Source organism: Bos taurus, chromosome 3 (genome assembly GCF_002263795.3).
Source record: "Bos taurus isolate L1 Dominette 01449 registration number 42190680 breed Hereford chromosome 3, ARS-UCD2.0, whole genome shotgun sequence".
In the NCBI taxonomy this organism is placed as follows: Eukaryota; Metazoa; Chordata; class Mammalia; order Artiodactyla; family Bovidae; genus Bos; species Bos taurus.
In genome coordinates this window covers 19181375-19208910 of record NC_037330.1, presented here as the reverse complement: position 1 = coordinate 19208910, position 27536 = coordinate 19181375, and the positions used below count along the sequence as shown (strand labels likewise).

Below are 27536 nucleotides of genomic sequence, written 5' to 3'. Positions count from 1 at the left end.
ACCCTGGGTTTCAAAACTTGAGCAAAAGTATCCTCAGTAGAAGCCCAAGGCTGGAAGGCCTCTGACTGCTGTTAACCACACACTCATGGCTTCTTACAAGGGGCTGCCCTTTAACCCCATGACATGTGGCACAGATCTACAGTAGGAGATGCTCCTTGGGTTACTCCCACTACTGGGGTAGGTCCCCACACCCTCTCATGATTAAGGGGTTCCCTTAGGGCAGGGCTGGCTGGAACTGTGGGGCCGATGTAGCAGAGTGTGGCTTTTTTGCTTTGTGATTTTACAGCTGTGTGTGAGGATCATCTGTGGCCCATTGGTGCTGTGCTCCGAGCACACAGCAACTGGGGTGCAATGTTTGTGTACAGAAATGAGAGGCCTTCTTTTTACACTTCTGCCCAAGGGGCTGGCCTGTTTCAGGCTATTATGGGACATTGGAAGGCTTTTCTCAGTTTCTCCCGGTGGATTAGACTCTCTGGTCTGTTTTTCTGAAGCTGGCGGGCAAGAAGGGCAAGATTGTCTATTGCCATGAAGATAACCTGTCAAGAAGCGTGGGTTTCCCGTTCTACTGGCTCCTGGCTGTCATGAAGGATTTACTCTGGATGGGGCTGTGTACAATGTGGACAAGTCCCATCACACATCATCCTTTGCTTTGCTTTCTTCTCCTTGATTCTGACTTCGGGAGGAGCCAGACAAACTGGTTGCTGGTGTTTCGTTTTACCAGGCTTTCCAGAGGTTACCCGATTCTTTTTTAGTCTCTCATTGGAGAGTCAGAGTGGGGTACCTGGAAAGCATTGAAATTGATGATGAAGCAACTGAGTTTACTGTCATTTACTGGCTGTGTAATCTTGAATAGGTCATTTTTCCTTTAGTTGTGAAGGGAGAGGGTTGGACTAGATGATCATCCAGTCCATTCATGATGTTGCAGAGCACTGGCTGTGTGCTCAGTGCTGTGCTAAGCTCTGGAAAGGCAGTGATGCCCAGCGTCTCTGCTGTCATGAAGCTGATGGTCTCCTGGGGGGTGCGCACAAGCGACCAGGCAAAATCTGCTCAGTGCAGAAGAGGGAAAGTTTGTGTGTCCTCTGTAGACACACAAAGGACACACACCTCATCTGAGCTCCAGCTCCCTGGAAGAAGGGGTGTCTAAGCTGAGAGCTGAAAGATGATCAGGAGTTGGCAAAATTGCACACAGGAGGAAAGGAGGCAAGTTCTTATTTTACTTTTTCACTCTAAATTCCACTTCTGTCCTTTCCATATTGGAAAATTCTTCCTGGTGCTAGTAACGCTTCTGGGTGCTGTTTTGGCCTTTCCAGATTGTTGGAAGTGAGGATGAGGAAGAGTGGGAGACAGAAGGAGGGACACAGAGATTCCTCCATTGGATTCTTTGTATTAGGAAGAAAGTCATAATACTGGTTTAAGCTTGGGTGACCCTGGAGGGCTGGTGGGGATGCTGAAGACGTCAGCTATCTGGAAAGCGGAGCTTGTGGGTTCCAGGTGTCACTCTGATTATGTGACAGTTATCCTTGGGAGTGGAGTTAATCTGCTGGTCTCCTTAGTGGTCCTGGAACAGTGATGGGGAGACGACGGTGTGCCCATCAGGGTTGCCTCCTCCTTCCATCCCTGCACCCACATTTCTGGTTTTTTTCCTTTTTATCCATGTTTGTCCTTCCACACAGTTCACACAGTCCCCATCCTGTGTCCCAGGTCACACTCAGCCAGTACCAGAGAGAAGCCAAGCAGAGTCAGGTGGCCCTTCAGAGAGCGGAGGACAGAGCGGAGCAGAAGGAGGCAGAAGTCGGGGAGCTGCAGAGGCGCTTGCAGGGAATGGAGACGGTAACTGCTGGGGTCTTGCTCTTTAGCACCCATACTCCTGGGCTGGAAGGTGCAGGTGGACTGACTGAGATGGTTGCAGAGACCTTCCTTTTCTGAGTGGTTGCAGAAAAGCGCATTTCACAGCTTTGTTTGGAGTACTGTTTAGCCCTTAAGGAATGGGAAGGTTGTTTTTTTTTTAATCTTTTATTTATGTATTTGGCTGTACTGGGTCTTAATTGCAACGTGTGGGATCTTTAGTTGTGGCATGCAGGATCTAGTTCCCCAACCAGGTATCGAACCTGGATCTCCTACATTGGGAGCACAGAGTCTTAGCCACTGGGCCACCAGGGAAGTCCCAGAGAAGGTCTTTCTTTATCTAACTTAGCCCTTGGTAACTTGACTTGAACTGATTTCCCTTTTAGGTGGGTTCTGGTAGAGCTGCCCTTTGGCCTTTGAAGACAGTTCTTCAGGAGCCACTCAGCCTAGTTTCCTGGGGATTGGTAGCCAGAGCTGGCAGGTGGACCCAGCTGATGCAGGGCCAGATTCTCCCTTTGGGCAGCTGGGCGAGGCTGAGAAGTTTCTATGTGCTGAGGGTGGGAAGGGTTATCCCTGTCAGGGGAGAGAACCCCATCAAACCAGCTTGACCTGCTGCTCCCTGGCAGCTGTCCCAGGCCCCGCAGGGGCTGAGTCGCAGCCCTTGGTGCCCATCTTACCCCGAACACAGACACCGTCACCGTTTCCTCATTGTAGATTTTCTTTCCTTTGGCCCACCAGGAGTATCAGGCCATACTGGCGAAGGTCAGGGAAGGGGAGACAGCCCTGGAGGAACTTCGGAGTAAGAACGTTGACTGCCAAGCAGAACAAGAAAAGTAAGGGCCCTGGCTCACCGTGAGGTTGCGGTGTGGGGAGGAGAGGGTGCCAACCTGGGGAGGAAGCTGGTGCTGATGTCAGGTCTTCCAGCTCTGACTCACTGTGTGCCTGCTCGGGGTGGGGCCCTGCCCAGGGAGATACTGTGGGGAGGCTGCCATGTCTGAGGCGCTCATTTTCCAATACCCTGAAGAAAAGGCTTCTGTGGTTGTATGGACAGGGGCAGGCGGGAGCTGGTGAAGTGTCTACCGTTGCGGCATGTCATTCTGAGATTCTGAGGTTGTTACACTGGATGTGTTACTAGATTGCACCACAGCCTACTCCTCCCTAAACAAAGTGTTAGTTGCTCAGTCGTGTCTGACTCTTTGTGACCCCATGGACTGTAGCCCACCAGGCTCCTTTGTCCATGAGATTCTCCAGGCAAGAATACTGGAGTGGGTTGCCATGCCCTTCTCCAGGGGAATCTTCCTGATGCAGGGTTCGAACCCACATCTCTTACATCTCCTGCATTGGCAGATGGGTTCTTTACCACTTGCGCCACCTGGGAAGATCACAAATGGTAAATCAAATTTAACATTAGCATATTGGGGGACTTCCCTGGTGGTCTAGTGGCTAAGACTCCACGCTCCCAATGCAGGGGGCCCAGGTTCAATCCCTGATTGGAGAACTAGATTGCACATTCTGCAACTAAGATTTCACATGCCACAACTAAAGATCCCGCATGCTGCAATGAAGATTGAAGATCCCAAGTGCTGCAACTGAGACTTGATGCAGTCAAATAAATAATTAAAAACCTGGACCTTTCTAAGCTCAACAGATATTACCTGAAGGGCCTTCCAAGTCATTCCAAGATGAACAGACACAATCCTTGCCTTCTTGGACCCCCTCGGTCTGCTAGGGTCATCTTCTCTCCTTTGGGATAACCTTGGTCTAGGCCTGCCTGACATGGTAAATACAGACATCTTATTGTAACCTTCTTTCAGACTTCATAGCAGAATTGCTTTAAATTACTCAGCACTCCCTCACCACTCCTGTGGTGGAGATGCTCACAGGCAGGAGCCTGAGTGGAAGGAGCAGGAGAGACAAAGAAGACCAGATAACCGAGATTTGGGGATGGCAAGTGACAGTTGCACATCAGAAACACTGATTTTCTAAATAAAAGGAGACCAAGGAATAGAGCGCTGCAGAGCTGAGGGTGGGAACTTTGAATGTTTGAACTTAGGAAGAGTGAGTTGGGCTCAGATTGCATTGTCCCCCACTCCTAGAGCTGTCCATCTTCTAGCAATGGGCTCTTGTCTGCTTCCTCAGGCAGACCCAGAGAATAATGGGTATTAGCAATTCTTAAATGCCCTGAACGCCTGGGCACTCTCCCCAGCCGCCTGACCTTTGGAGATCTTGACCCAGTTTGCTTAGAAGATGCAAAGGAATCAGCAGTGTCTGGGAGTCAAGAGACTTAGACTTGGAACTTCCCTCGTGGTCCAGTGGTTATGACTTCTCACTCCCAGTGCTCTGCACTGGGCATGGGTTTGATCCCTGGTCAGGGGACTAAAATCCCACATACAGCCCGGCACAGCTGAAAAACAAAACCAAACCAGACTTCTGTGAAGACACGTTAAGGGTCCTCAAATCTTATCTCCCTGTTGGTATAAAATCCCTGCTAACAGCTTGATGGTCTTGGGTATCGTAATCCCAGCTTGTACATGAATCTTTCCAGGAATAAGGAGCTCATTAGACATGAGGCAGTCCACTTTCTGACAACTTTAATACTGAGAATGTCTTTCCTATGTTATTAAATAACATAAGAACTGCTACCTTGGTACATCTACCTATTGGCTCTAGTTTTACTGGTGAAACTATCCAGAATGATTTATCCTTTCTAACCTTTCTGAGCCTCAGTTCCCTTGTTTGGACTGGGTGATCTCTAGAGATGCCTCTGATGATGTATGTTCCCACTGCCTCCTCTTTGCAGCAGAGCTGGGGTGGAAGCAAGCACACCTGATTGGAACCCCCTGAGCTCAAGGTCCTTACTGTGATCAGGTGGAGAAAGCATCTTTTCCTCTTACCTCAGCCTTTCGGTCTTAATTCCCAGGGCTGCTAACCTGGAAAAGGAAGTGGCTGGGTTGCGGGAGAAGATCCACCACTTGGATGACATGCTCAAGAGCCAGCAGCGCAAAGTCCGGCAAATGATAGAGCAGGTACGTGGGTGACCCCTGCTCCGGGGGCCACTCTGGGAGTCTCTGCGTTGTGTCTGGCCCTGTTTTCCTGTCAAGCCTACACCTTTATTTACTTATTCTCCCGGGTGTCTTGTCTTATATTCTTGAGTGTCCCATAAAACACTTAAGTCTGCCTATTAAATTAGGGTGATTGGGATTTGCTTTTCTTCCATCTTTCCCCTACTTTTTTTGTCACTTGCCTTGTGGTTTTCCATGGGAAAAGAAGGAAAAGGTTAGTCTTCCTTGCACGTTAAAAAGTGCTGGTAAATGAGTAATTAAGTCCCAATAAACTCATTTATCTGTGTGTAGATTTTCAACCTTTGCACCTCATGATGTATTTTCTGCTTTTCCTTGCCTGAGCTTTCGGTGGTCAGAATGTGCTGTTTTGTGGAATTGTTCCGAGAATTTCAGAGCCCCTAGTTGGGGGGGCATAGCTGTGGCCTCCCAGCTCCATGTGCGCTAGGATTTCTTCCGTCTTGTTCACTGCTGTTTCCCATCGTCTAAAATAGGGACTGTCATATAGTCTGGCATTCAGTATCCCTTTCTTGAACCAATACATCATTTGTGTTTCCCAAAGGCAAATGAAATGGTTTTTGAGCCATTCATTATTTTGGATTATGAGGGTGGTGTTCCCCCTCACCCCCCTCACGCAAATCAGGATAATCAAGCGTTTAATGTTTACTGAAAAGCTAAGGAAGTCACGTGAGAGGTGCAGTACTCTGCCCTTTGTCTCCGCTCGCTCCCCCAGCAGCCGGGCAAAGTTGGATGAGTGTGTCATGAGTCATTTCAGAGTGAGCCCTAGTGTCTCCCGCATCTTTGCAGCTCCAGAATTCAAAAGCTGTGATCCAGTCCAAGGATACCACCATCCAGGAGCTCAAGGAGAAGATTGCCTACCTGGAAGCCGAGGTGTGTGTTCCGGGCAGCCCTGGGAAGGGAACAGACTCTTGAAGAAGAAACTGGACACGGGGAGGGGGAGATTCTGGAGGGGACTTGGTCGTGTCTTGCTGCTGCTCAGAAGTGAGTATTTGCGGTGTTTGGTTGATCTCCAGCTTTTCTGCTGGCTGAACGTTTTCTGAGACTCTTCAGGGACTGCGGGCAATGGTAAGACCTGTCCCCACTCTGAAGGGATAGTCCTTGTGGTCCCACCCCTGTGCCACAGCAGCATGAAGGCCAGCCCTTCATTCTGATTCTGTGGGCTTAGCAGAGGAGCTGACAGTGGAGCTGAGCCTTGAAGGAGAACACATCCTATAGATGGAGTCTTCTCCATGGCTAAGGTGATGGGCTCGACTGGCTAAGGAATTCTTCTTGGTCTGATGTCCACCGTACTTCAGAGGGCTTCCTGTCCATTGGCTGACTCCCTGAGATTGCTTTGCAGCCATTGTGTGAGGATGACTCAGATAGAGGGGGAGATCAAAAGAAATAGGAGACAGAGTTGTTTATCTCCAGGGAGTCTGCAGTCTAGATTTAGAGATAAAATCCATTAAAAATATACCTAAGGATACTTTATAGAAAAGCATATTAGCAAATGCAAGTAAATATCTCAACAGATTCTAGGAGATTATATGTAGGAAATGTATAGAGGGGGAGTACAGGAGATGATCAGTGTTTAATAGTTATCGAGAGAACACATCCTCAGGGGAGGAGGCTGGAGCAAGTACTGGGAGGAGAGGGCAACCTGGAGTGGTGACGATGAGGGCTTCCTGGTGGTGGCAGGCCCAATGGGGGTGGGGTGACAGCAGCACCCAGAGGTGGAGACCAGGATGAGCTGGTTAAATGTGGCCCACGGCAAACCGGAAGGACCAATTCTAATCTCGTAAACTTGTGTTACAGAATTTAGAGATGCACGACCGGATGGAACACCTGATAGAAAAACAAATCAGTCATGGCAACTTCAGCACCCAGAACCGGGCCAAGACCGAGAACCTGGGCAGGTGAGTGAGCGCACATGGAGCGGGGCCCCAGTAGGAAGTGAAGGAAGGAGGGGCAGAGCCACACGAAAGACACCTTTAGTACCAAGGCCAGGACGAGGCTCTTCAAAGTCTAGTTTCGTTCTCTCTGTCTCTCATCTGACCCATTCTCCACCTGAACCACTTTCTAACCAGGTTAGAGTAGAGCCTGATACCACAACCCCAGGGAGGCCCATGAACAACACTAGAGGCATATGAACCCCTAAAATTGGATGCAAAAATTATGACTGTGTAGCAAGGGCATATGGAGCTTCCCAGGTGGTACAGTGATAAAGAACCCGCCTGCTAATGCAGGAGGTGCAAGGAGACGCAGGTTCGATCCCTGGGTTAAGAAGATCCCCTGGAGTAGGAAATAGAAACCCACTCTAGTATTCTTGCCTGGAAAATTCCATGGACAAAGGAGCTTGGTGGGGGACAGTCTGTGGGGTCACAGAGTCGGATGTGATTGAGCACCCACATACATAGCAAGGGCATATATCTAGGGAGAGGGCTTTTTGTTTCTGAGAGATTCATAGAAAGGTCTAAAACTTTGAAAAAAAAAATCAGGAATCACAGTCATCCCGCTCCTTAGGTGTTCAGCTGCACCCTCTGTGTTCCCCACCCCTGTCATGAGATAAAAGCACCAGTCCCCTGGCCACTTAGCACTGACAGTGATGGTTTCAGCACATTAGAACCAAGAGATCAGTGGGCCCTGCAGGGTGGGACCTGGAGGCAAGCCGGAGGGGTGGCTCTGGGAAGGCTGGGCCATGACAGGGCACTCAGCATTTCTGACTTTCTTTTCAGCATCAGGATATCCAAGCCCCCCAGCCCAAAGCCCATGCCTCTCATCCGAGTGGTTGAAACATGAGCCCGAGGAGATGGACGTTGCTGCCGCCTCTGGCCTGCGGAGGAGCCCACCACCCCTGGAGGCCGCCAGCCCTGACTTTGACTTCCCAACTGCTCCCTGGCTGTGCTCAGGCTCGGGCTTCATGGTTCTGTACGCTGGGCAGACAGAGGACTAGCGCCCCTCTGGACACTGTGGCCTCTGAAGGCTGGTACCCTGCCTGCAGGAGCCAGGGCAGTAGCCTTGTTCCCGTAATTACTATTTCTCTCTGTAGCAGAGCCTCCCTTCTGATGTAGATTGGAGTTCAGCTGCCCCAGAAGCAGGCCCTCCGCGGGTCAGGTCGGGAGAGGTGATGAGATCTGCCCTAGGAGCTGGAGTCCTGGGGGAACAGAGTTCCTTCCATAAACATAGCTCAGTTCTTAACAACAAACTGTTTGTTTTTCTACTTGCTCCACCCTCAGCCCATGCTGAGCAGGGCCTCCTGCAGACAGACTATGGGGCTACCTGTCATCGCCTGGTCAGAGCCAGTGAACCTCAACTTTGACCGGGTGGTCTTGTCTTTGGGGGAGGGGAAATGTCCTTCAAGGCGTAGCTGTGAGCAGAAAGGTTCTGTGAGGCCACAGACAGTTATGGGCAACTTCTCTCTGCTGTGAAGTCTCCCAGAACCTCTTAGGGTTTCCCCCTAAGTGGAGGTGCAAGATACACCTCATTCTTCTTGACTCAGAGCCTAAAAACTGTTTTCACTGGGTTACATCAATCTCAGCGAAGAAACTCTTCTGGTATTTATTTTGCTAAGTTATTGGTGTTTTTCCTTCCATCTCACAACTGATTTAATCCCAGAGTTCTGCAGTCTTCTCTTGCGGTGTTTGGATTTACTTGACAGAGGGAAAGGAGCATTTTCAATGGACTCATCGATTTCAGAATGACGTTATAAGTCTTTTCCTCTCTTTCCTCTACCTGCTGCCTTTCCCTTCCTCCTCCAAACCTCAGGAAGGCAAGTATATTTACCCTGAGGCCATCAGGGTTTGCTTGTCTGTTGTTTGGGGGAAGACAGCAGTCAGGAGGGATTGAATCCCTCTCTTAACCCTGCTGTGCCCTGGTGCTCCACCATCAGTTTGTTATCCCGGCTCTGAATGAACCTGCCACTCGTCTGTGTTTTCTTTAGGGCTCTTCCTGCAGCTTTAAGAAGGAGTTAAGCAGCAGAATGTGGTACTCTAGGACACAGAAAAAATGAAAAATAAACAAAGTCTCTTTAGGTTCTACTTGGCTCAAAACCAGAAGCCTTAAGTCTGTGGTTTCTGTGCGTTGGGGCTGAGCTCCCATGCTAGCTTTGTTCATTGTGGTGTTCTGGTGTTCTTCACACCATTCCCGTTTGTACAATGAGGGGGTTGCACCAGATAATTTCCATGGGTCCTTCCAGTTCTGATACTCTTTCCCATGGCATATTCTTTGTATGGTGAGTTTAATAAATTATGTTAATGTGTCTCTTTGAGCTCCTGGTGTGGTTTCTTTTCACTTTTCGGGGAGGATGAAAGAACATAATTCTAATGCTTCTTGCAGGTGGGCCCCCTGTTGCCCATATCTGGAAGGTGTGGCGACATCCCCAGTACTATGATTTGGGGACTTAGAGGCATTCAGAGGAGTTAGAGTGCCTCTGTTAAGCAGCTCAGCTCCATGGTCTGAGTCCTTGCTGTAGGAGGTAGCCCCTAACTTTTGCTCTGACCCGTCTGGGGTGGTGGCCTTGTGGGATCCCTAAGCTTGGCCAGTTGGAAAAGAGCTGCTTGCAGATAGAGGTCTCATGATTATTCAGAGATTTACTGATCTCAAAACTTAGAGATTTATTTGCAGACAGAGGTCCTGTGATTACTTAGAGTTTTACCAATCTCAAAACAGAGATTTACCAATCAGCACTGGAGAGAGGTGACTAACGCCACATCCTTCGCAGAAATGAAAAGCTGACTGCAGCTGTTTGAGGCTTTAGGTTTTGGCATCCCTAGGTATTGCATTCAGTTAATCCAATGATCATCTTTTTCTTTCTGCCAAAAAAATGTAGTTGACTGCAGGGTCCAATGGGGACATAGCGAAATTTACAGGAATCTTCCCTGTGCCAAAGGAACTAGAAACCCCCTTCGTCTCTGGCCCCAATTCCTCTCTCGGTCCCTTTCTCCTTCAGTCAGAAAAGTGTAATCTTTTCCCCTTGTGACTTTTCTTCCCTTTTTGCTTCTCAGCTAATTCACATTCAGCCTTCAGAATGCACTGGAAACCTCCTTCCATTCCAGACCTGGGTTTGTCTTTGAGCAGTCTGAGTTCTCTTCCTTCTTTGGCCGTCTTGCCTGGCATGGGTGTATCTAGACTGTGCTTGTTTTCAGAATATTAAGAGGGTGGAAGCAGGGTGGGGTCGCCTAAGGTGCCAGGATGACTTGCAGAGCTGGAAGAAGATGGAGTGAGGAAGAAGATGGAGTGAGTGAGCCCGCCATACAGGAAAGAGAAGCTCTGGACTGAACCTCAAGGACTTGGTGAGACAAGCAGAGATTAGACTTGCAGATAATGAAATGGCCTGGAAATGTTCTGGGGAATAGAACTAGATAGAGCTCTAACGGGAGTTCCCTGGTGGTTTGATGCTTAGGACTCTGTGTTTTCACTGCCATGGGCCTGGGTTCAATCCCTGGTTGGGGAATTAAGATCCCGCAAGCTACACACCATGTCTGGAAAAAAGAAAAGAGAGCTCCAAGAGATTCCTGGGACCAAAAAGTACCTCTGGTGTACATTTCCCCAAGTTCAGTTGTACCACTGCCAAAAGGAACAGGGGCTAAGGAGGTTCTATGGGAAGAGAAATAGGCAAGGGAAAGATAGTTTATATGCTGGCAGCCTTTTCAATTAGAGATGGAGAATGGGGACTGGAGAACGGGTAGAGGCCCAGGCCTGAGAAAGGGCGTGGTGAGAAGCTGCTCCTGACTTCAGCAGCCTGTTTATTGCCTGTGTTATGTCATGTGTAAGCCACTCCTCTGTGCTCGCTGAATGTGTTGTAGACAGAAGATTGAGTCTGACTCTCTGGGATCTTTGCCATGATGGCCTGTTTCTTTGAGCTGGGTGCTGAGAGCTGCCCGGACACGCAGCCGTCATCAGCAGCACCCTGTAAACTGGGAGCATCATCCCAACATGGGAAAAGCTTGGAAGAGTGCTCCCTGCCTCCTGAATAACTGCCCCTGTTCTCCCACCTCCTTATTTGTCCCCTCCCTGGGTAGAAAAAAGCCTGATCGGGACCTGGTATTTCAACCAAATGGTGTATTGGGCCTTTTTTTTTTTAAAAACTAAGTACCTGAAACCAAAAATTGATTGACTTATCATCTCTGTTTTAAAAAACTTTGCATTATGAAATGTTCCACTATGTCACCTGGAAAGATGGTTTGACATGAGGTGGCTTAAAGCAACTTAACTTGACTGAGGAGGGTGATACTGTGTCTCTAATCAGCGCTTTGATGTGTGTTGCTGGTTTTTGTGGAGCCTCTGCTAATCCCCTGGGCTCCCTCGTTCCTCAGAGCCAAGCGTTGCGGAGCGCAGGCCTGAGTTTGTTCAGGCTCTGACCCAACAGCAGATGTTCGCCTAGGGCCCTTGGCCTCTTTTCCATGCTTCGATTTAGGACTCTAGCTTTGCAAAGAGAAATCATTTCATATCTTCCCTGTCCCAGTTCTAAGCACCATGGCCTTGAAACTCAAAAGTTGGAGACCTAAATATTCTCTTGCTCCTCTTTCTCCAAGGAAAATCCTTATCCAGGCTAAAGCTAAAGAAGATCTTTTTTTTTTTCCAAAAGGTGAGAAATTTCTAGCTCTGTGTGCTCTTACAGGTTGGCAGTGAGACCTACACTTTGAACTCTCAAATGTGTGGGCCTTTTCTCCTGGAATCTCTCTTCCTCTGGAGCCCTCTGGGACATGGGCTTGAGGATAGATGATGGCAGGATAATTAATTTCCTGACCGGGTGTTGGTCTCCAAGTCTTAGACCTCAGGACCTCACAAGCTGAGGGGAAGGAAGTCATTTGTCCTCATGACTTTATCTATCAATTCAGTGCTGATTACGCATCTCACATTTCCTCCCTCTCACTAGTATTCCAGGCCAGACTCGTGCATGTCTGCAGGAGTTGGGGCACCCTTATGTCTGTTTTATATCTATTTCTATGTGTTCGAACTGGCCTGCTATGTAAAATATATAATTATGGAGGAAAATCAGAAAAATACTAATATTTAGGAAAAATATTAGTTTTTATAATAATTTATTAGTTATAATTGTAAAATAATATAACAATAATATAATCAGTTTTTATAATAATTGTTTGGCTGTGTTGAGTCTTAGTGGTGGCACACATGATCTTTATTACACTTTCTTTCATTGTGGTACATGGACTTGCTAGTTGCGTGCCTGGGCTTACTTGCTTCTCAGCATGTGGGATCTTAGTTTCCTGACCAGGAATGAACCTGCATCCCCTGCATTGCAAGGTGGATTCTGAACCACTGAACCACCAGGAAAAACTCAGTTTTCCACCTGTGTGTCTTCTTTACAACATACACAGACCACTTCACTTGTGGTCACCAAGTGTGTGGGGTTTTCTGCCCCCCACAACAGGCAATTCTTAGCAACCACCAGCTGGGTTTAGCTCAATTCTGATACCATCTACCTGGAGATAAGGTTAAGGGCTAAATTGCAAGAGGCTGCCCCTCCCTAAATCAGATGCCAAAGGTAAGTAGCAGGTCCCTAGCTGGATTTTTCCCTGACTTGACTGGGAACCAGAGATTCCCACAACCCTTTCCTTAGGTTCAATTAATTTGCTAGAGAGACTCACAGAACTCAGGGAAACACCTACTTACCTTTACCAGGTTGTAAAAAGATATAATAAAGGATGCAGATTAATAGCCAGGTGAAGAGATTCATAGGGTGAAGTCTGGGAGGGTCCTGAGTGCAGGAGCTTTTGTTTTTGTGAAGTTGAGGTACATCACCTCCCTAGTATAAGGATGTGTTCACATACCTGGAAGTTCTCCGAATCCCATACTGTTGGGATTTTATGGACTCTTCCTCACCTAGGCATGATTAATTATGAATTCCATTTCTAGTTCCTCTCCCCTCTCTGGATAAGTGGGGGATGGAGCTGAGAATTCCAAGTTTCTAATCATGGCTCAGGCTCTCTAGTGACCAGCCCCCAATCAGAAATCCATCCAAAGTCTCCTCATTAGAGCAAAAGATGATCCCAGTACTTTTATCACTCAGGAATTTACGAAGGTGTTAGAAACTCTGTGCCAGGAACACTGGGTCACAGACGAATACGTATGTTTTCTATTGGACAACTAGTCTATAGAACTGTCTCCTAGGATATATTGTACTTTTTTTTTTGACCACTCCATGTGGTGTATGAGATCTTAGTTCCCTGACCAGGGATCGAACCCATGCCCCAGCATTGGGAGCGTCACGTCCTAACCACTGGACCATCAGGGGAGTCCCTGGATATGTTGTAATTTCAGGGTCAAGAGAAATGAAACTGACTTCCTTTGAAACAGACTTCCCTTTTCAACTCTCGTACTTCCTCTTAATAGAGAGAATCACTGTCTTCAGTGATTCAAACTAGAAATTTAAAGCCACTCTCGACTCTTATTTCCATTTCTTTATCCCTTATATCTAGTTTGTCAACACGTCCTAATGTTTCCTCTATTGAGAAACATCCCAGACTTTCCCTTTCTCATGTTTACAGTCTCATTGCACCCATCTCTCTCTCTCTCTCTCTTTTTTGGTCATGCTGCATGCCATGCAGGATCTTATTGATACTGTATTTCCCTGACCAGGGGTCAAACCTGTGCCCCCTGCGTTGGAAACTCAGAGCCTTAACCACTGGACTGCCAGGGAAGTCCCTGTAGCCCATCTCTGTAAGCCTGGATTACCACAGAAACCAGTCCTTACTGGCCCCTCACCTCTAGCCCAACCTACCCCAAATCTACTCTCCTCACCACTGTCATCTGAATTTTTCCCAGGTACTATTTTCATCCTACTAGATGGGTTTATTTAGTCAGGACAAAAGATGGCTGATGGAAATATGATAGCAGTCTCCAAAGAGATGAAAATCTGTCCCATAGAAGGAGGTGCAGTTTTACTCCATCTAGCTCCAGAGGGCAGAACTCAGACATGTGGGTGGTACCTGCAGGCAGATGGCTAAGAAACAAAAGGATGAGTTGACAATTTGAGTGTCAATGGGACTGTCTTGACAAGTTAGCAAGTTTCCCTACATGCACAAGTATTTTTCCCAATTAGAAAGCAATCTAAAATAACAAATATTCGATACAATATACCAAGAAATGAACTTTATTTGAAGTGTCAGTGATCTATGTGAGAAAAATGACCATATTTTGTTGAGAAATATGGGAAACTTAATGAAGAAAAATTTCCCCAGATGGCAAAGTTAAAATTGTAAAAATGTCATTTCTTCCTTAATTTACTTTTAGGCTTTGTGTAATTATAATGAAAATTCAAATAGAGTCCTTTTAGAATTGGATATAATTATTTTAAAAATTCATCTGGAGTGAAGTAAGCCAGAAGGAAAAACACCAATACAGTATACTAACGCATATATATGGAATTTAGAAAGATGGTAACAATAACCCTGTGTACGAGACAGCAAAAGAGACAGTATTGTATAGAACAGTCTTATGGACTCTGTGGGAGAGGGAGAGGGTGGGAAGATTTGAGAGAATGGCATTGAAACATGTAAAATATCATGTATGAAACGAGATGCCAGTCCAGGTTCGATGCACGATACTGGATGCTTGGGGCTAGTGCACTGGGACGACCCAGAGGGATGGTATGGGGAGGGAGGAGGGAGGAGGGTTCAGGATGGGGAACACATGTATACCTGTGGTGGATTCATTTTGATATTTGGCAAAACTAATACAATTATGTAAAGTTTAAAAATTAAATAAAATTAAAAAAAAATTCATCTGGAAAAATAAACAGGGGAGATGGCAAAGGAAATTTTGAAGACAGTTTAATTAGGGGATTATTAGCCTTGGGGATACTGAAACATTACATAGCTTACACATCAATTTAACATGCTTGCAAGGCAGAAGTAGACCCAATTTTATAGAAGCATTAAAAAAGGATAAAAGAAGCATTGCAACTCAGTCGGGAAAAGGTATTTGAACAATTGGTTAAGAATTTGAAAAACAAAAAAAGAATTCTAACCTTAAAGAGTACACCTGAATAAGTTCTAGGTAAATTAAAGAAATTAAATATTACACCCTAACTGTAGGAAAACTAGAAGAAAATACAACTGAATATCTACTCTGAGAGATCTATTTAGCATTTTAGTATTAAAGGTCAAGAAGGTATATGTCAATTGCGTCTCAGTTAAAAAAACAGAAATAAAGGCCATGAAGAAAAATAATTTAGTTCATAAAAACATAAGAGTTCTAAATTAAAAAACTAAAGAAGGCCAAAATGTGAGGCATTATTAGTGGCAAATATGAAGAGGTAATGTTTTTGTTGATAAGCTCAAACTGATAAAAGTACCAAGATCCTTAGAGATCAACAGTGAGGATTAGAATGGATAATTCATGCAAGAGTTCATATTCTTTTCTCTGCACATATTTATGAGGCTCCTACTCCGTGCCTTGGACTGAGGATTGAGGTAGGGTTACGACAGTGAGCCAGACAAGCACCGTCCTGCCCTTGGAGTCCTTGCATTAGGTGGGTTGCAAATCAGAGAAAATGCAGCTCAGTTGGGTTAAGCAATAAAGGATCAGTTTGATTAGCTCAGGTGACTAGGAAGTCCAGAGACTCTTTAGGCTCAAGTGAGCCTTCACAGAACAGTTTGAGGTTTCACCAAGGACCCATCTCCTTCCATTTCTTCTCTCTGCACAAGAGATTTGTGCTTCTTACATTAATAATAGCATACAATGGGAAACAATGTGTCCAATAAAAAAGAAATGGACAAGTACCTGCGGATGCAGCCACTCTGGAATATTATGCATTTACAAGTGGCCTTTATGTCACATTAGGGAACTGTGCTTAGAACGTTAAGTGAAAAAAAGTAGGACACAAAATTTTATGGACACTTATTTCAGCTTTGCAAAAAAAAAAAAATAAAGTTTCTCCAAAAGGCTAGAAATAAACATACCTTAAACACACCTAACTACTAATCATATTAGTGTTCAGGCAGGATTTATTCTTCCGTTTGTTTTTTGTTATCTTCATTCTTCATTTTCCAAATTTTCTATAGGGTTCAGCCTTCCCTTTCCAGTAAGGCTGTGTTCCCACACTGCCTTCCATTCATGCCAGGATCATTACTCCCTTGTACATTTGCTGGTGTTATTTCCTTCATGAGAAATGCCTTCCTTTTTTGACCTCTTAATCCATTAAATATTTATGGTAATTGATACAAGGGTATTGTGCAGTTTATGGAGTATAATGTCCATGAGAGCACTATGTGAAGTGTTTTACGGATGTTAATTGTTATTGTTAGGAGAAAAAAAGAGAAGAGGAAGAAAAGGAAGAGAAAAAACTATTATTTAGACAATATTGTTCTGGGTGCTAGGGGAGGGCAGGATGGAAAAACATAGAACATTCTGCAGTCCTCCATAAGCTTAGGATCTTATCAGATGGGAAAGGGGGGGGGGGCGGAAATACCATGTTGTGGAACAGAAATGGATAGAAATAGATAATTGAACATGTGAAATGCAGATATGAGATAGGCAGTCAATGCTATAAGAGAAAAACAGAGAAGAAGGGTTGGAGGAGGCAGAGCTAGAACCAGACCCTGGGGGTTTGGGGACAGGAAGGTTAAAGGAGAAAGGACACAAGGAAAGCTTGAGTTGGAAATAAATGAGCCATGTGGGAGGGTGGTGAGCCTGGCTGAAGATCCTGCTGGAAAGTGGTAGGAGGTTAGGGGGGAGGTAAGCCACGTTGCTGGAATTTTTATTTTATTTAATTAATTTACTTATTTTGATTGCACTATGTGGCATGCAGAATCTTAGTTCCTCTATCTGGGATCAAACTCATGCCCCTTGCATTGGGAGCGTGGAGTCTTAACCACTGGACCACCAGGGAAGCCCTGTCCTTTGGAGTTTTAAACAACTAACATGTACATCCCAGGGTGGGCAGGGTTCTTCCTTGCCTATCATGTTCAATACTGAATACCTTAGTACATAGAGAGTGGTGCCTAGAACCCAGTAGATGCTCAATAATAAATATTAATTGAATGGAAGTTGGGATGAATGAATCACAGGAGTGACATCATAAAATACAAAGGCTAATCCAAAAAAGGTGGATGACACAGACTGAAAAGGTAGAGGCTGGCAGCAAAGAGAGAAGTTAAGAGATTATTAGGGTACTTCCAGGCATGAAATAATGAGGGGCTAAACTAGAATCATGGCTACTGGACTTGAAAATAAAGGACTGGTGTGAGAATCATCTGGAAAGAACCAATAGGCCTTGGTGACTGACCAACCAGATCTACAGAGATGGAGAGAAAAGAATTAAAGACGATATCAGAAAACCTTAAGCATGGTTCAAGACTTAGCCTAAGTTCCTCGTCTAGGAAGCCTTCCCAGAATTCTCAGGCCTGTGCTGTGTGTTCTGTTTCTGCAATCAATTAACACAAATAACCAATATCATCCTCTATTAGGATGTAATCATTATAATATTATAATCAAATTTTGCATATGTTTGTTTCACCAACTAGATTGCAAGCTTTGAAAGGTCAAGGAGATATTTAATCCCCACAGTGCCTGGCCCTGGTACTGCCACAAAGTATATGCTCTGTAAATCCTCACCAATTAGAAGAAATCTGTATTCTCTTCTGTACTGAAGAGGGCACTTACCTCTGTTTTCTGTTTCGAATTGTTTTCATCTTCTCTCTTAATTGGTCCCAGGTAGTGTGGTAAAGGGGGCTTCCCAGGTGGCACTCTCCCAGCCAAGCAGGAGACATAAGAGACATGGGTTTGATCTCTGAGTTGGGAAGATCCCCTAGAGGAAGGCATGACAACCCACTGCAGTATTCTTGCCTGCAAAATCCCATGGACAGAAGAGCCTGGCAGGCTATAGTCCATGGGGTCACAAAGAGTCAGACATGACTGAGCTCGCACCACCAGTTTTAATTTCCTCATCCATAAAATCAAGACAACCATGTCTACCTAATGAGAACGTTTACTGAAAACTTATGTGCTGGGCACTGCTGTTTAATTCTCATTTTACAAACGAGGAAATTGAGACACAGAGAAAAGATGTACAGGTAGCAAGTATGGGACCAGTAGTCGGTCATCAGCAATCTGGTCCCAGAGTCCCTGTGCTTAATGCTGCACTTTATAACCTCACAGGCGTGGCGACTGTCAATACAAAACCATATCTAAATATCATATGCAATGTTTCTGGCAGTGTCAGCAGACACTGAATAAGCTTATTATTATTATTGCTATTTTAAATATTTATATATCTATTTGGTTGTTCCGGGTCTTAGCTGTGGGATGGGGGTGGTCTTCCTAGTGTCATGTGGGATCTAGTTTCCTGACCAGGGATCAAATCTGGGCCCTCTGCATTTGACACAGAGTCTTAGCCACTGGACAACCAGGGATGTCCCAGAATATGCTAATTATTGTTAACAAATACTTTCAAGCATGTAATATGTCTGTGGTTTGGGTTAGGCTTTGGGGATGTGAAAAGGAAAAGATACAGACTCAGGCCTCAAGTTTCTCCCAGGTTTAACAATGCCACCAGATATTCCTATGCCAAGAGGCAAACAGACAATCATAAACTATCAATACTAAAGGAAACTTTAGAAAACATCCAATCCAAGAATAAACAAATGGGACCTAATTAAACTTAAAAACTTTTGCACAATGAAGGAAATTGTAGGCAAGGTGAAAAGACAGCTCTCAGAATGGGAGAAAATAATAGCAAACAAAACAACTGACAAAGAATTAATCTCCAAAATATACAAGCAGCCCATGCTGCTCAATACCAGAAAAATGAACAACCCAATCAAAAAGTGGGCAGAAGACCTGAAGAGACATTTCTCCAAAGAAGACATACAGATGGCTAATAAACACATGGAAAGATGCTCAACATCACTCATTATTAGAGAAATGCAAATCAAAACGACCAGGAGGTATCATCTTACACCAGTCAGAATGGCCATCATCAAAAAGTCGACAAACGATGCTGGAGAGGGTATGTAGAAAAGGGAACCCTCTTGTACCGTTGGTGGGAATGCAGACTGGTGCAGCCACTATGGAGAACAGTATGGAGAGTCCTTAAAACACTAGGAATAAAACCACCATATGAACCAGCAATCCCACTACTGGGCATATACCCCGAGGAAACGAGACTGAAAAAGACATATGTACCCCAGTGTTTCAGTTCAGTTCAGTCGCTCAGTCGTGTCTGACTCTTTGCGACCCCATGAATCTCAGCACACCAGGCCTTCTTGTCCATCACCAACTCCCGGAGTTCACCCAAACTCATGTGCATCGGGTTGGTGATGCCATCCAGCCATCTCATCCTCTGTCATCCCCTTCTCCTCCTGCCCCCAATCCCTCCCAGCATCAGGGTCTTTCCCAGTGAGTCAACTCTTTGCATGAGGTGGCCAGAGTATTGGAGTTTCAGCTTCAGCATCAGTCCTTCCAATGAACACCCAGGACTGATCTCCTTTAGGATGGACTGGTTGGATCTCCTTGCAGTTCAAGGGACTCTCAAGAGTCTTCTCCAACACCACAGTTCAAAAGCATCAATTCTTCAGCGCTCAGCCTTCTTCACTGTCCAACTCTCACATCCATACATGACCGCTAGAAAAACCATAGCCTTGACTAGACAGACCTTTGTTGGCAAAGTAACATCTCTGCTTTTGAATATGCTATCTAGGTTGGTCATAACTTTCCTTCCAAGGAGTAAGCATCTTTTAATTTCATAGCTGCAATCACCATCTGCAGTGATCTTGGAGCCCCAGAAAATAAAGTCTGACACTGTTTCCCCATCTATAACCCCAGTGTTTACTGCAGCACTATTTACAATAGCTAGGATATAGAAACAGCCTAGATATCAATCAGCAGATGAATGGATAAAGAAGTTGTGGTACCTATACAGAATGGAATATTCCTCAGCTGTAAAAAGGAATACATTTGAGTCAGTTCCAATGAGGTAGATGAACCTAGAGCCTATTATACACAGTGAAGTAAGTCATAAAGAGAAAGACAAATACCATATATTACACATATATATGGAATCTAGAAAGATAGTACCAACAATCTTACGTACAGGGAGACACAGGAGACACAGACAAAGGAAACACAGATGTAAAGAACAGATTTTTGGGCTCAGTGGGAGGAGGAGAGGGTGGGATGATTTGAAAGAATATTATTGAAACATATACATTACCATATGTAAAATACATAACCAGTGAGAGTTTGATGTATGAAGCAGGGTATCCAAAGCTGGTGACAACCTGGAGGGATGGGGTGGGGAGGGAGGTGGGAGGAGGCTTCGGGACAGAGGGGACACATGTATTCATACTGATATATGGCAAAAAGCATCACAATGGTGTAATTATCCTCCAATGAAAAAAATAAATTAATTTAAAAAAAGGGAAAACACCCAATCCAACTCCCTCATTTTTCAGAGGAGAAAACTGAGGCCCAAAAGTGGGAGTGAGGTATGAGTAATTAAAAAGCGAAGCTTGGACGAAAGTCCTGGTCTCCTACACTGGAGTGCTGCGTCCTTGGCATAAGGTAGTGTTCAAAAAAGGCCTGTGTGAAATGACAAAGCAGCTTTCCTTGGCAAGCCGAAAATGGGAGGAGTGGTCGCTGACGGATGGAGACAAGCCCACCAGACCCTCCGGACTCAGTTGACTCATCACTGCATCTGCAACGCTAGCAGCTGCTGTCTTTCTAAATTTCAGCTGGCAACTTCTTTTAGCTTTCTTGTCTTCTAATGAGGGTGAGTGTTCCATTCCAGATGACTTCTCTAACCAGGGTGTGTCCTTAACTAAATGACCAAATCTCTCTTATCCTTGGGCTCCTCCTCTTAAGAAAAAACAACCTCCACCATCAAAAAATTGGGTTGGTCCCAGGCCTCTTCCAGTTCTAAAATTACGTGGATCTTTGTAGGGGTGGGGGTGGAGAGGGCCCTACAATATTCAGCCAGTGAACTTGAAAACTAGGGGAGGTTTTTTTTGTTTGCCAAGAGGAGGTGGCAACTACACCCCAGGCTGCAGCCACAAGAGGGCAGCAGGTCCTTGAGCACCTAGGCAGGTGCCTACCCTGGGCCTCAGGAAGAAAAGCAACCACTCTCCACAGACCTTGCCTGGCTCCTGGAGCTTTCCTGTTGTAAATCCCAAACTCACTTATTTAGTGAAGGGCAGCCAGCCAGACTGTGGTGAGACAAGGGAGCAGTTTTGCAAATTAAGTCTAGCACGAGAAAGATGAAAGATGAAAGACTGGGCCTAAAAAGAATTTGGATTCTAGGAAAGTAAATATTTTATGAAAAATTGAAAACGTATCTCTGTCCTGGTTTAAGTTGCCTACAGTTCACATCATCAGAAGCAGTGCTTGGAAAAGAGCTGGGAGTTTGGGGAAAAGAATTGATGCTTTTCAACTGTGGTACTGGAGAAGATTCTTGAGAGTCCCTTGGACTGCAAAGAGATCAAACCAGCAATCCTAAAGGAAATCAACCCTGAATATTCATTGGAAGGACTGATGCTGAAGCTGAAGCTCCAATATGTTGTCACCTGATGAGATTCATTGGAAAAAAACCCTGATGCTGGGAAAGATTGAGGGCAGGAGAAGGGGACGGCAGAGGATGAGATGGTTGGGTGGTTACATAGCATTATCAAGTCAATGGAGACGAATTTGAGCAAACTCTGGGAGATAGTGAAGGACAGGGTAGCTTTGCGTGCTGCAGTCCATGGGGTTGCAAAGAATTAGACATGACTAAGGGACTGAATGGTTCTATGAAGACCTATAAGACCTTTTAGAACTAACACCCAAAAAAGATGTCCTTTTCATTATAGGGGACTGGAATGCAAAAGTAGGAAGTCAAGAAACACCTGGAGTAACAGGCAAATTTGGCCTTGGAATATGGAATGAAGCAGGGGCAAAGACTAATAGAGTTTTGCCAAGAAAATGCACTGGTCATAACAAACACTCTCTTCCAACAACACAAGAGAAGACTCTATACATAGACATCACCAGATGGTCAACACCGAAATCAGACTGATTATATTCTTTGCAGCCAAAGATGGAGGAGCTCTATACAGTCAGCAAAAACAAGACCAGGAGCTGACTGTGGCTCAGACCATGAATTCCTTATTGCCAAATTCAGACTTAAATTGAAGAAAGTAGGGAAAACCACTAGACCATTCAGGTATGACCTAAATCAAATCCCTTATGATTATACAGTAGAAGTGAGAAATAGATTTAAGGGCCTAGATCTGATAGAGTTCATCAGAGTGCCTGATGAACTATGGAATGAGGTTCATGACATTGTACAGGAGACAGGGATCAAGACCATCCCCATGGAAAAGAAATGCAAAAAAGCAAAATGGCTGTCTGGGGAGGCCTTATAAATAGCTGTGAAAAGAAGAGAAGCAAAAAGCAAAGGAGAAAAGGAAAGATATAAACATCTGAATGCAGAGTACCAAAGAATAGCAAGAAGAGATAAGAAAGCCTTCCTCAGCGATCAATGCAAAGAAACAGAGGAAAACAACAGAATGGGAAAGACTAGGGATCTCTTTAAGAAAATCAGAGATACCAAAGGAATATTTCATGCAAAGATGGGCTCGATAAAGGACAGAAATGGTATGGACCTAACAGAAGCAGAAGATATTAAGAAGAGATGGCAAGAATACACAGAAGAACTGTACAAAAAAGATCTTCACGACCCAGATAATCACGATGGTGTGATCACTGACCTAGAGCCAGACATCCTGGAATGTGAAGTCAAGTGGGCCTTAGAAAGCATCACTACGAACAAAGCTAGTGGAGGTGATGGAATTCCAGTTGAGCTATTTCAAATCCTGAACGATGATGCTGTGAAAGTGCTGCACTCAGTATGCCAGGAAATTTGGAAAACTCAGCAGTGGCCACAGGACTAGAAAAGGCCAATTTTCATTCCAATCCCAAAGAAAGGCAATGCCAAAGAATGCTCAAACTACCACACAATTGCACTCATCTCACACACTAGTAAAGTAATTCTCAAAATTCTCCAAGCCAGGCTTCAGCAATACGTGAACTGTGAACTTCCTGATATTCAAGCTGGTTTGAGAAAAGGCAGAGGAACCAGAGATCAAATTGCCAACATCCGCTGGATCATGGAAAAAGCAAGAGAGTTCCAGAAAAGCATCTATTTTTGCTTTATTGACTATGCCAAAGCCTTTGACTGTGTGGATCACAGTAAACTGTGGAAAATTCTGAAAGAGATGGGAATACCAGACCACCTGACCTGCCTCTTGAGAAATCTGTATGCAGGTCAGGAAGCAACAGTTAGAACTGGACATGGAACAACAGACTGGGTTCCAAATAGGAAAAGGAGTCCGTCAAGGCTGTATATTGTCACCCTGTTTATTTAACTTATATGCAGAGTACATCATGAGAAATGCTGGACTGGAAGAAACACAAGCTGGAATCAAGATTGCTGGGAGAAATATCAATCACCTCAGATATGCAGATGACACCACCCTTATGGCAGAAAGTGAAGAGGAACTCAAAAGCCTCTTGATGAAAGTGAAAGTGGAGAGTGAAAAAGTTGGCCTAAAGCTCAACATCCAGAAAACGAAGATCATGGCATCCAGTCCCATCACTTCATGGGAAATAGATGGGGAAACAGTGGAAACAGTGTCAGACTTTACTTTTTTGGGCTCCAAAATCACTGCAGATGGTGACTTCAGCCATGAAATTAAAAGACGCTTACTCCTTGGAAGGAAAGTTATGTCCAACCTAGACAGCATATGCAAAAGCAGAGACATTACTTTGCCAACAAAGGTCCATCTAGTCAAGGCTATGGTTTTTCCTGTGGTCATGTATGGATGTGAGAGTTGGACTGTGAAGAAGGCTGAGCGCTGAAGAATTGATGCTTTTGAACTGTGGTGTTGGAGAAGACTCTTGAGAGTCCCTTGGACTGCAAGGAGATCCAACCAGTCCATTCTGAAGGAGATCAGCCCTGGGATTTCTTTGGAGGGAATGATGCTGAAGCTGAAACTCCGATACTTTGGCCACTTCATGCAAAGAGTTGACTCATTGGAACAGACTCTGATGCTGGGAGGGATTGGTGGCAGGAGGAGAAGGGGACAATAGAGGATGAGATGGCTGGATGGCATCACTGACTCGATGGACGTGAGTCTGGGTGAACTCCGGAAGGTGGTGGTGGACAGGGAGGCCTGGCATGCTGCGATTCATGGGGTCTCGAAGAGTCGGACATGACTGAGCAACTGAACTGAACTGAAGGGACTGAACAAAATTTTTAGCAGGCAGAAAGATGATTGTTAAAACTCATCTGTAAGGCTTGTGTGTTAGACCGTCATTTCTTAGAGCTCCTTTAGAAGTCTCTGTTCATTCTGTTCATGTTTAATAAGCTCTTACTCAAGAAAGAATTAGCTCTGGAAGTTTCCAGAAAGCTCAGCTAAACCAACACTTAATCAATCAATTTTTCTGGAAAGGGTGAAAATAACCAAAATTATCATGTGTTTATTGAGTGAAGAGCACCAGCCTGGGCACCTGAGGGGTCTGAGAGGATGGAGAGGGAGTTCAGTGAGGGTGGTAAGGAGTGTGGGGCACTGGCCCATCTTGTTCTCTTTAGAGTTCCATTCAGGAATAATCACATTTCAGATCAACTCAGCAGCCAAAAATTCCACATGGCCTGCTCAAGGGTCTTTTTCAATATATAAAAGAATTTGATTCCTTGAGAAGACAGTTTCTAGTAGAATATAACCTTGCAAAATACCTAGAATACCCACAGAAAAGGATATATAAGGATATGAGGTTTCTATAGAAAGGTAACGTTGCTTATTCACCAGAAATAGAGCTAGAGCTCTGTTTTTTGCCTCCCTCCCCCAGGGCCAAGGAGGGGTCATGGTTGGGATTAAATTGCCCACTGCCTTACTCGTCCAGCCTCATTTCTGAGCATCTGCCACCTTGCCAATTGTTTCCGAAACACACCAAGTCCTTCCTCACCTCTCTGCCTTTGCATATGCCCTCTGCCTGGAAATCCTTTCCCTGCTTTAGCTTTCCAGCAAATTTGTGAAAGTGAAAGTTGCTCAGTGGGGTCTGACTATTTGCCACAGTCTATACAGTCCGTGGAATTCTCCAGGCCAGAATATTGGAGTGGGTAGGCTTTCCCTTTTCTAGGGAATCTTCCCAACCCAGGGATTGAATCTAGGTCTCCTGCATCGTGGGCAGTTTCTTTACCAGCTGAGCCACCACAAGGGAAGCCCAAGAATACTGGAGTGGGTAGCCTATCCCTTCTCCAGCGGGTCTTTCTGAACCAGGAATCTACCCGGGGTCTCCTGCATTGCAGGTGGGTTCTTTATCAACTGAGCTATCAGGGAAGCTCAGCAAACTTCTACTCATCCTTCAAAACCCCAGTCAATCACACTGTTTGGTGAAAACTTCCCTGACTCCCCAGAGAATCCCCAGACAGTTAATCATCCTTCATCAATGCTCCCAGAGCAGCTGGTTCAAAACTTATCACACTGTGCAGTCATTGTTTGTTTTCATGTCTGCTATTCCCCCGCAGACTTGAGATTTCCTAAAGGGCAGGGGCTGAGAAATTCTGTGTCCTCAGTCCTGGCCCATTGCTTACTGTGCAACCTCAGTCAATGCTGGCTGAACAGAAATGGATTCTCTTTCCTGTAACCAGCAGGGTGTTTTGCAAGGTGACCAACCAGGATCACTGAACAAAAGAAAATCATTCCTGGAGGGAGCCCTGGGGCGCTTGCCTAGTACCAGGAGCTAAATGCATAAAACTGATTGCTAATATTCAATTGCATTGGAAGGCACACATTACTCAAAATTTGATGGAAGCCATTTGCCCAGAATCCATTTTAATTACAGTAGAAATTTATATGTAAGGAGTCACCTTCTGATAGTGTGATTAAGCTCTGAGACACGAATTTAATGGAGTGAGGAGTGCTCCATGTTGAAGGTCTTTATAATCTAAACGTTTTGGAAAAGACCATCCAAAGTGAGTAAGATAAATATGAATAGATGACAGGACGTTCCTGGCAGTGCAGTGGTTAGGACTCTGCACTTCCATTGCAGGTAGCAGGGGTTTGATCCCTGGTGATAAGATCCAGCATGACATGGCCAAAAAACAAACAAACAAAAGAAACAAATATGAATAGATGATCTCCGTTTTCAAGTTTATGTAATAGAACTGCCCAGCTCTGGGCATTGGACATGGGGCGGAGGCTTTAGTAGCTGCACTTGGAATTACCTGGTCCTCCATAAATGGGTGTTGGCGTTGGATACATGGCTGCCACTTCTCTACACAGCTCCTCACAGCTCTGCCTCATTTGCAAACATCTGAGGGATCAGTAAACATTAGTACATATGTGCTGTCAGTGAATAGATTTTGTGAGAGCTGCCAACGCCCGCTGGTGCTCTTTGCTTGTGCTTCTCTCTGGCTCCAAGTCTCCCTCTCTGCCTCCTTGTCCCAAAGCGTCTTGGCATGGACATGGGGAGAGCCAGTTATATTGAAAAAGGACTAGAAGACAAAGGAAGGAAGGGGAAGGTAACCTTCAAGGGGCAAGTAAGTGGGCATCGTGGCTGATTGCATTCTGGGCATTTTTTGGAGATGGGATTTCTTGATCTGCGCCTTGGTCACAATAACTGCACTCAATGTGCCAGCAAATTTGGAAAACTCAGCAGTGGCCACAGGACTGGAAAAGGTCAGTTTTCATTCCAATCCCAAAGAAAGGCAATGCCAAAGCATGCTCAAACTACCGCACAATTGCACTCATCTCACACGCTAGTAAAGTAATGCTCAAAATTCTCCAAGCCAGGCTTTAGCAATATGTGAACCGTGAACTTCCAGATGTTCAAGCTAGTTTTAGAAAAGGCAGAGGAACCAGAGATCAAATTGCCAACATCCGCTGGATCATGGAAAAAGCAAGAGAGTTAAAAAAAAACATCTATTTCTGCTTTATTGACTATGCCAAAGCTTTTGACTGTGTGGATCACAATAAACTGGAAAATTCTGAAAGAGATGGGAATACCAGACCACCTGATCTGCCTCTTGAGAAACTTGTATGCAGTTCAGGAAGCAACAGTTAGAACTGGACATGGAACACAGACTGGTTCCAAATAGGAAAAGGAGTACGTCAAGGCTGTATATTGTCACCCTGCTTATTTAACTTATATGCAGAGTACATCATGAGAAACGCTGGACTGGAGGAAACACAAGCTGAAATCAAGATTGCTGGGAGAAATATCAATAACCTCAGATATGCAGATGACACCACCCTTATGGCAGAAAGTGAAGAGGAACTCAAAAGCCTCTTGATGAAAGTGAAAGTGGAGAGTGAAAAAGTTGGCTTAAAGCTCAACATCCAGAAAACGAAGATCATGGCATCCGGTCCCATCACTTCATGGGAAATAGATGGGGAAACAGTGGAAACAGTGTCAGACTTTATTTTGGGGGGCTCCAAAATCACTGCAGATGGTGACTGCAGCCATGAGATTAAAAGATGCTTGCTCCTTGAAAGGAAAGTTATGACCAACCTATATAGCATATTCAAAAGCAGAGACATTACTTTGCCAACAAAGGTTCGTCTAGTCAAGGCTATGGTTTTTCCAGTGGTCATGTATGGATGGGAGAGTTGGACTCTGAAGAAAGCTGAGCAC

At 45.1% G+C, this 27536-nt stretch overlaps 1 protein-coding gene across 6 annotated transcripts in view; it reads left to right on the top strand.

Annotated features, from left to right (window-relative positions):
• TUFT1 (tuftelin 1) overlaps window positions 1–9171 on the top strand; it is a 51053-nt gene extending 41882 nt beyond the window's left edge. For 5 of the 6 annotated variants that reach the window (XM_024984736.2, XM_005203838.5, XM_010803000.3 and 2 more), the window contains 6 exons: window positions 1702–1830; window positions 2584–2678; window positions 4766–4871; window positions 5712–5795; window positions 6720–6820; window positions 7640–9171. In XM_024984736.2, the coding sequence (XP_024840504.1) occupies window positions 1702–1830; window positions 2584–2678; window positions 4766–4871; window positions 5712–5795; window positions 6720–6820; window positions 7640–7703 (579 nt within the window). In that variant the 3' untranslated portion in view covers window positions 7704–9171. 6 annotated transcript variants of the gene reach the window in all.
• The last annotated feature ends 18365 nt before the right edge of the window (window positions 9172–27536 follow it).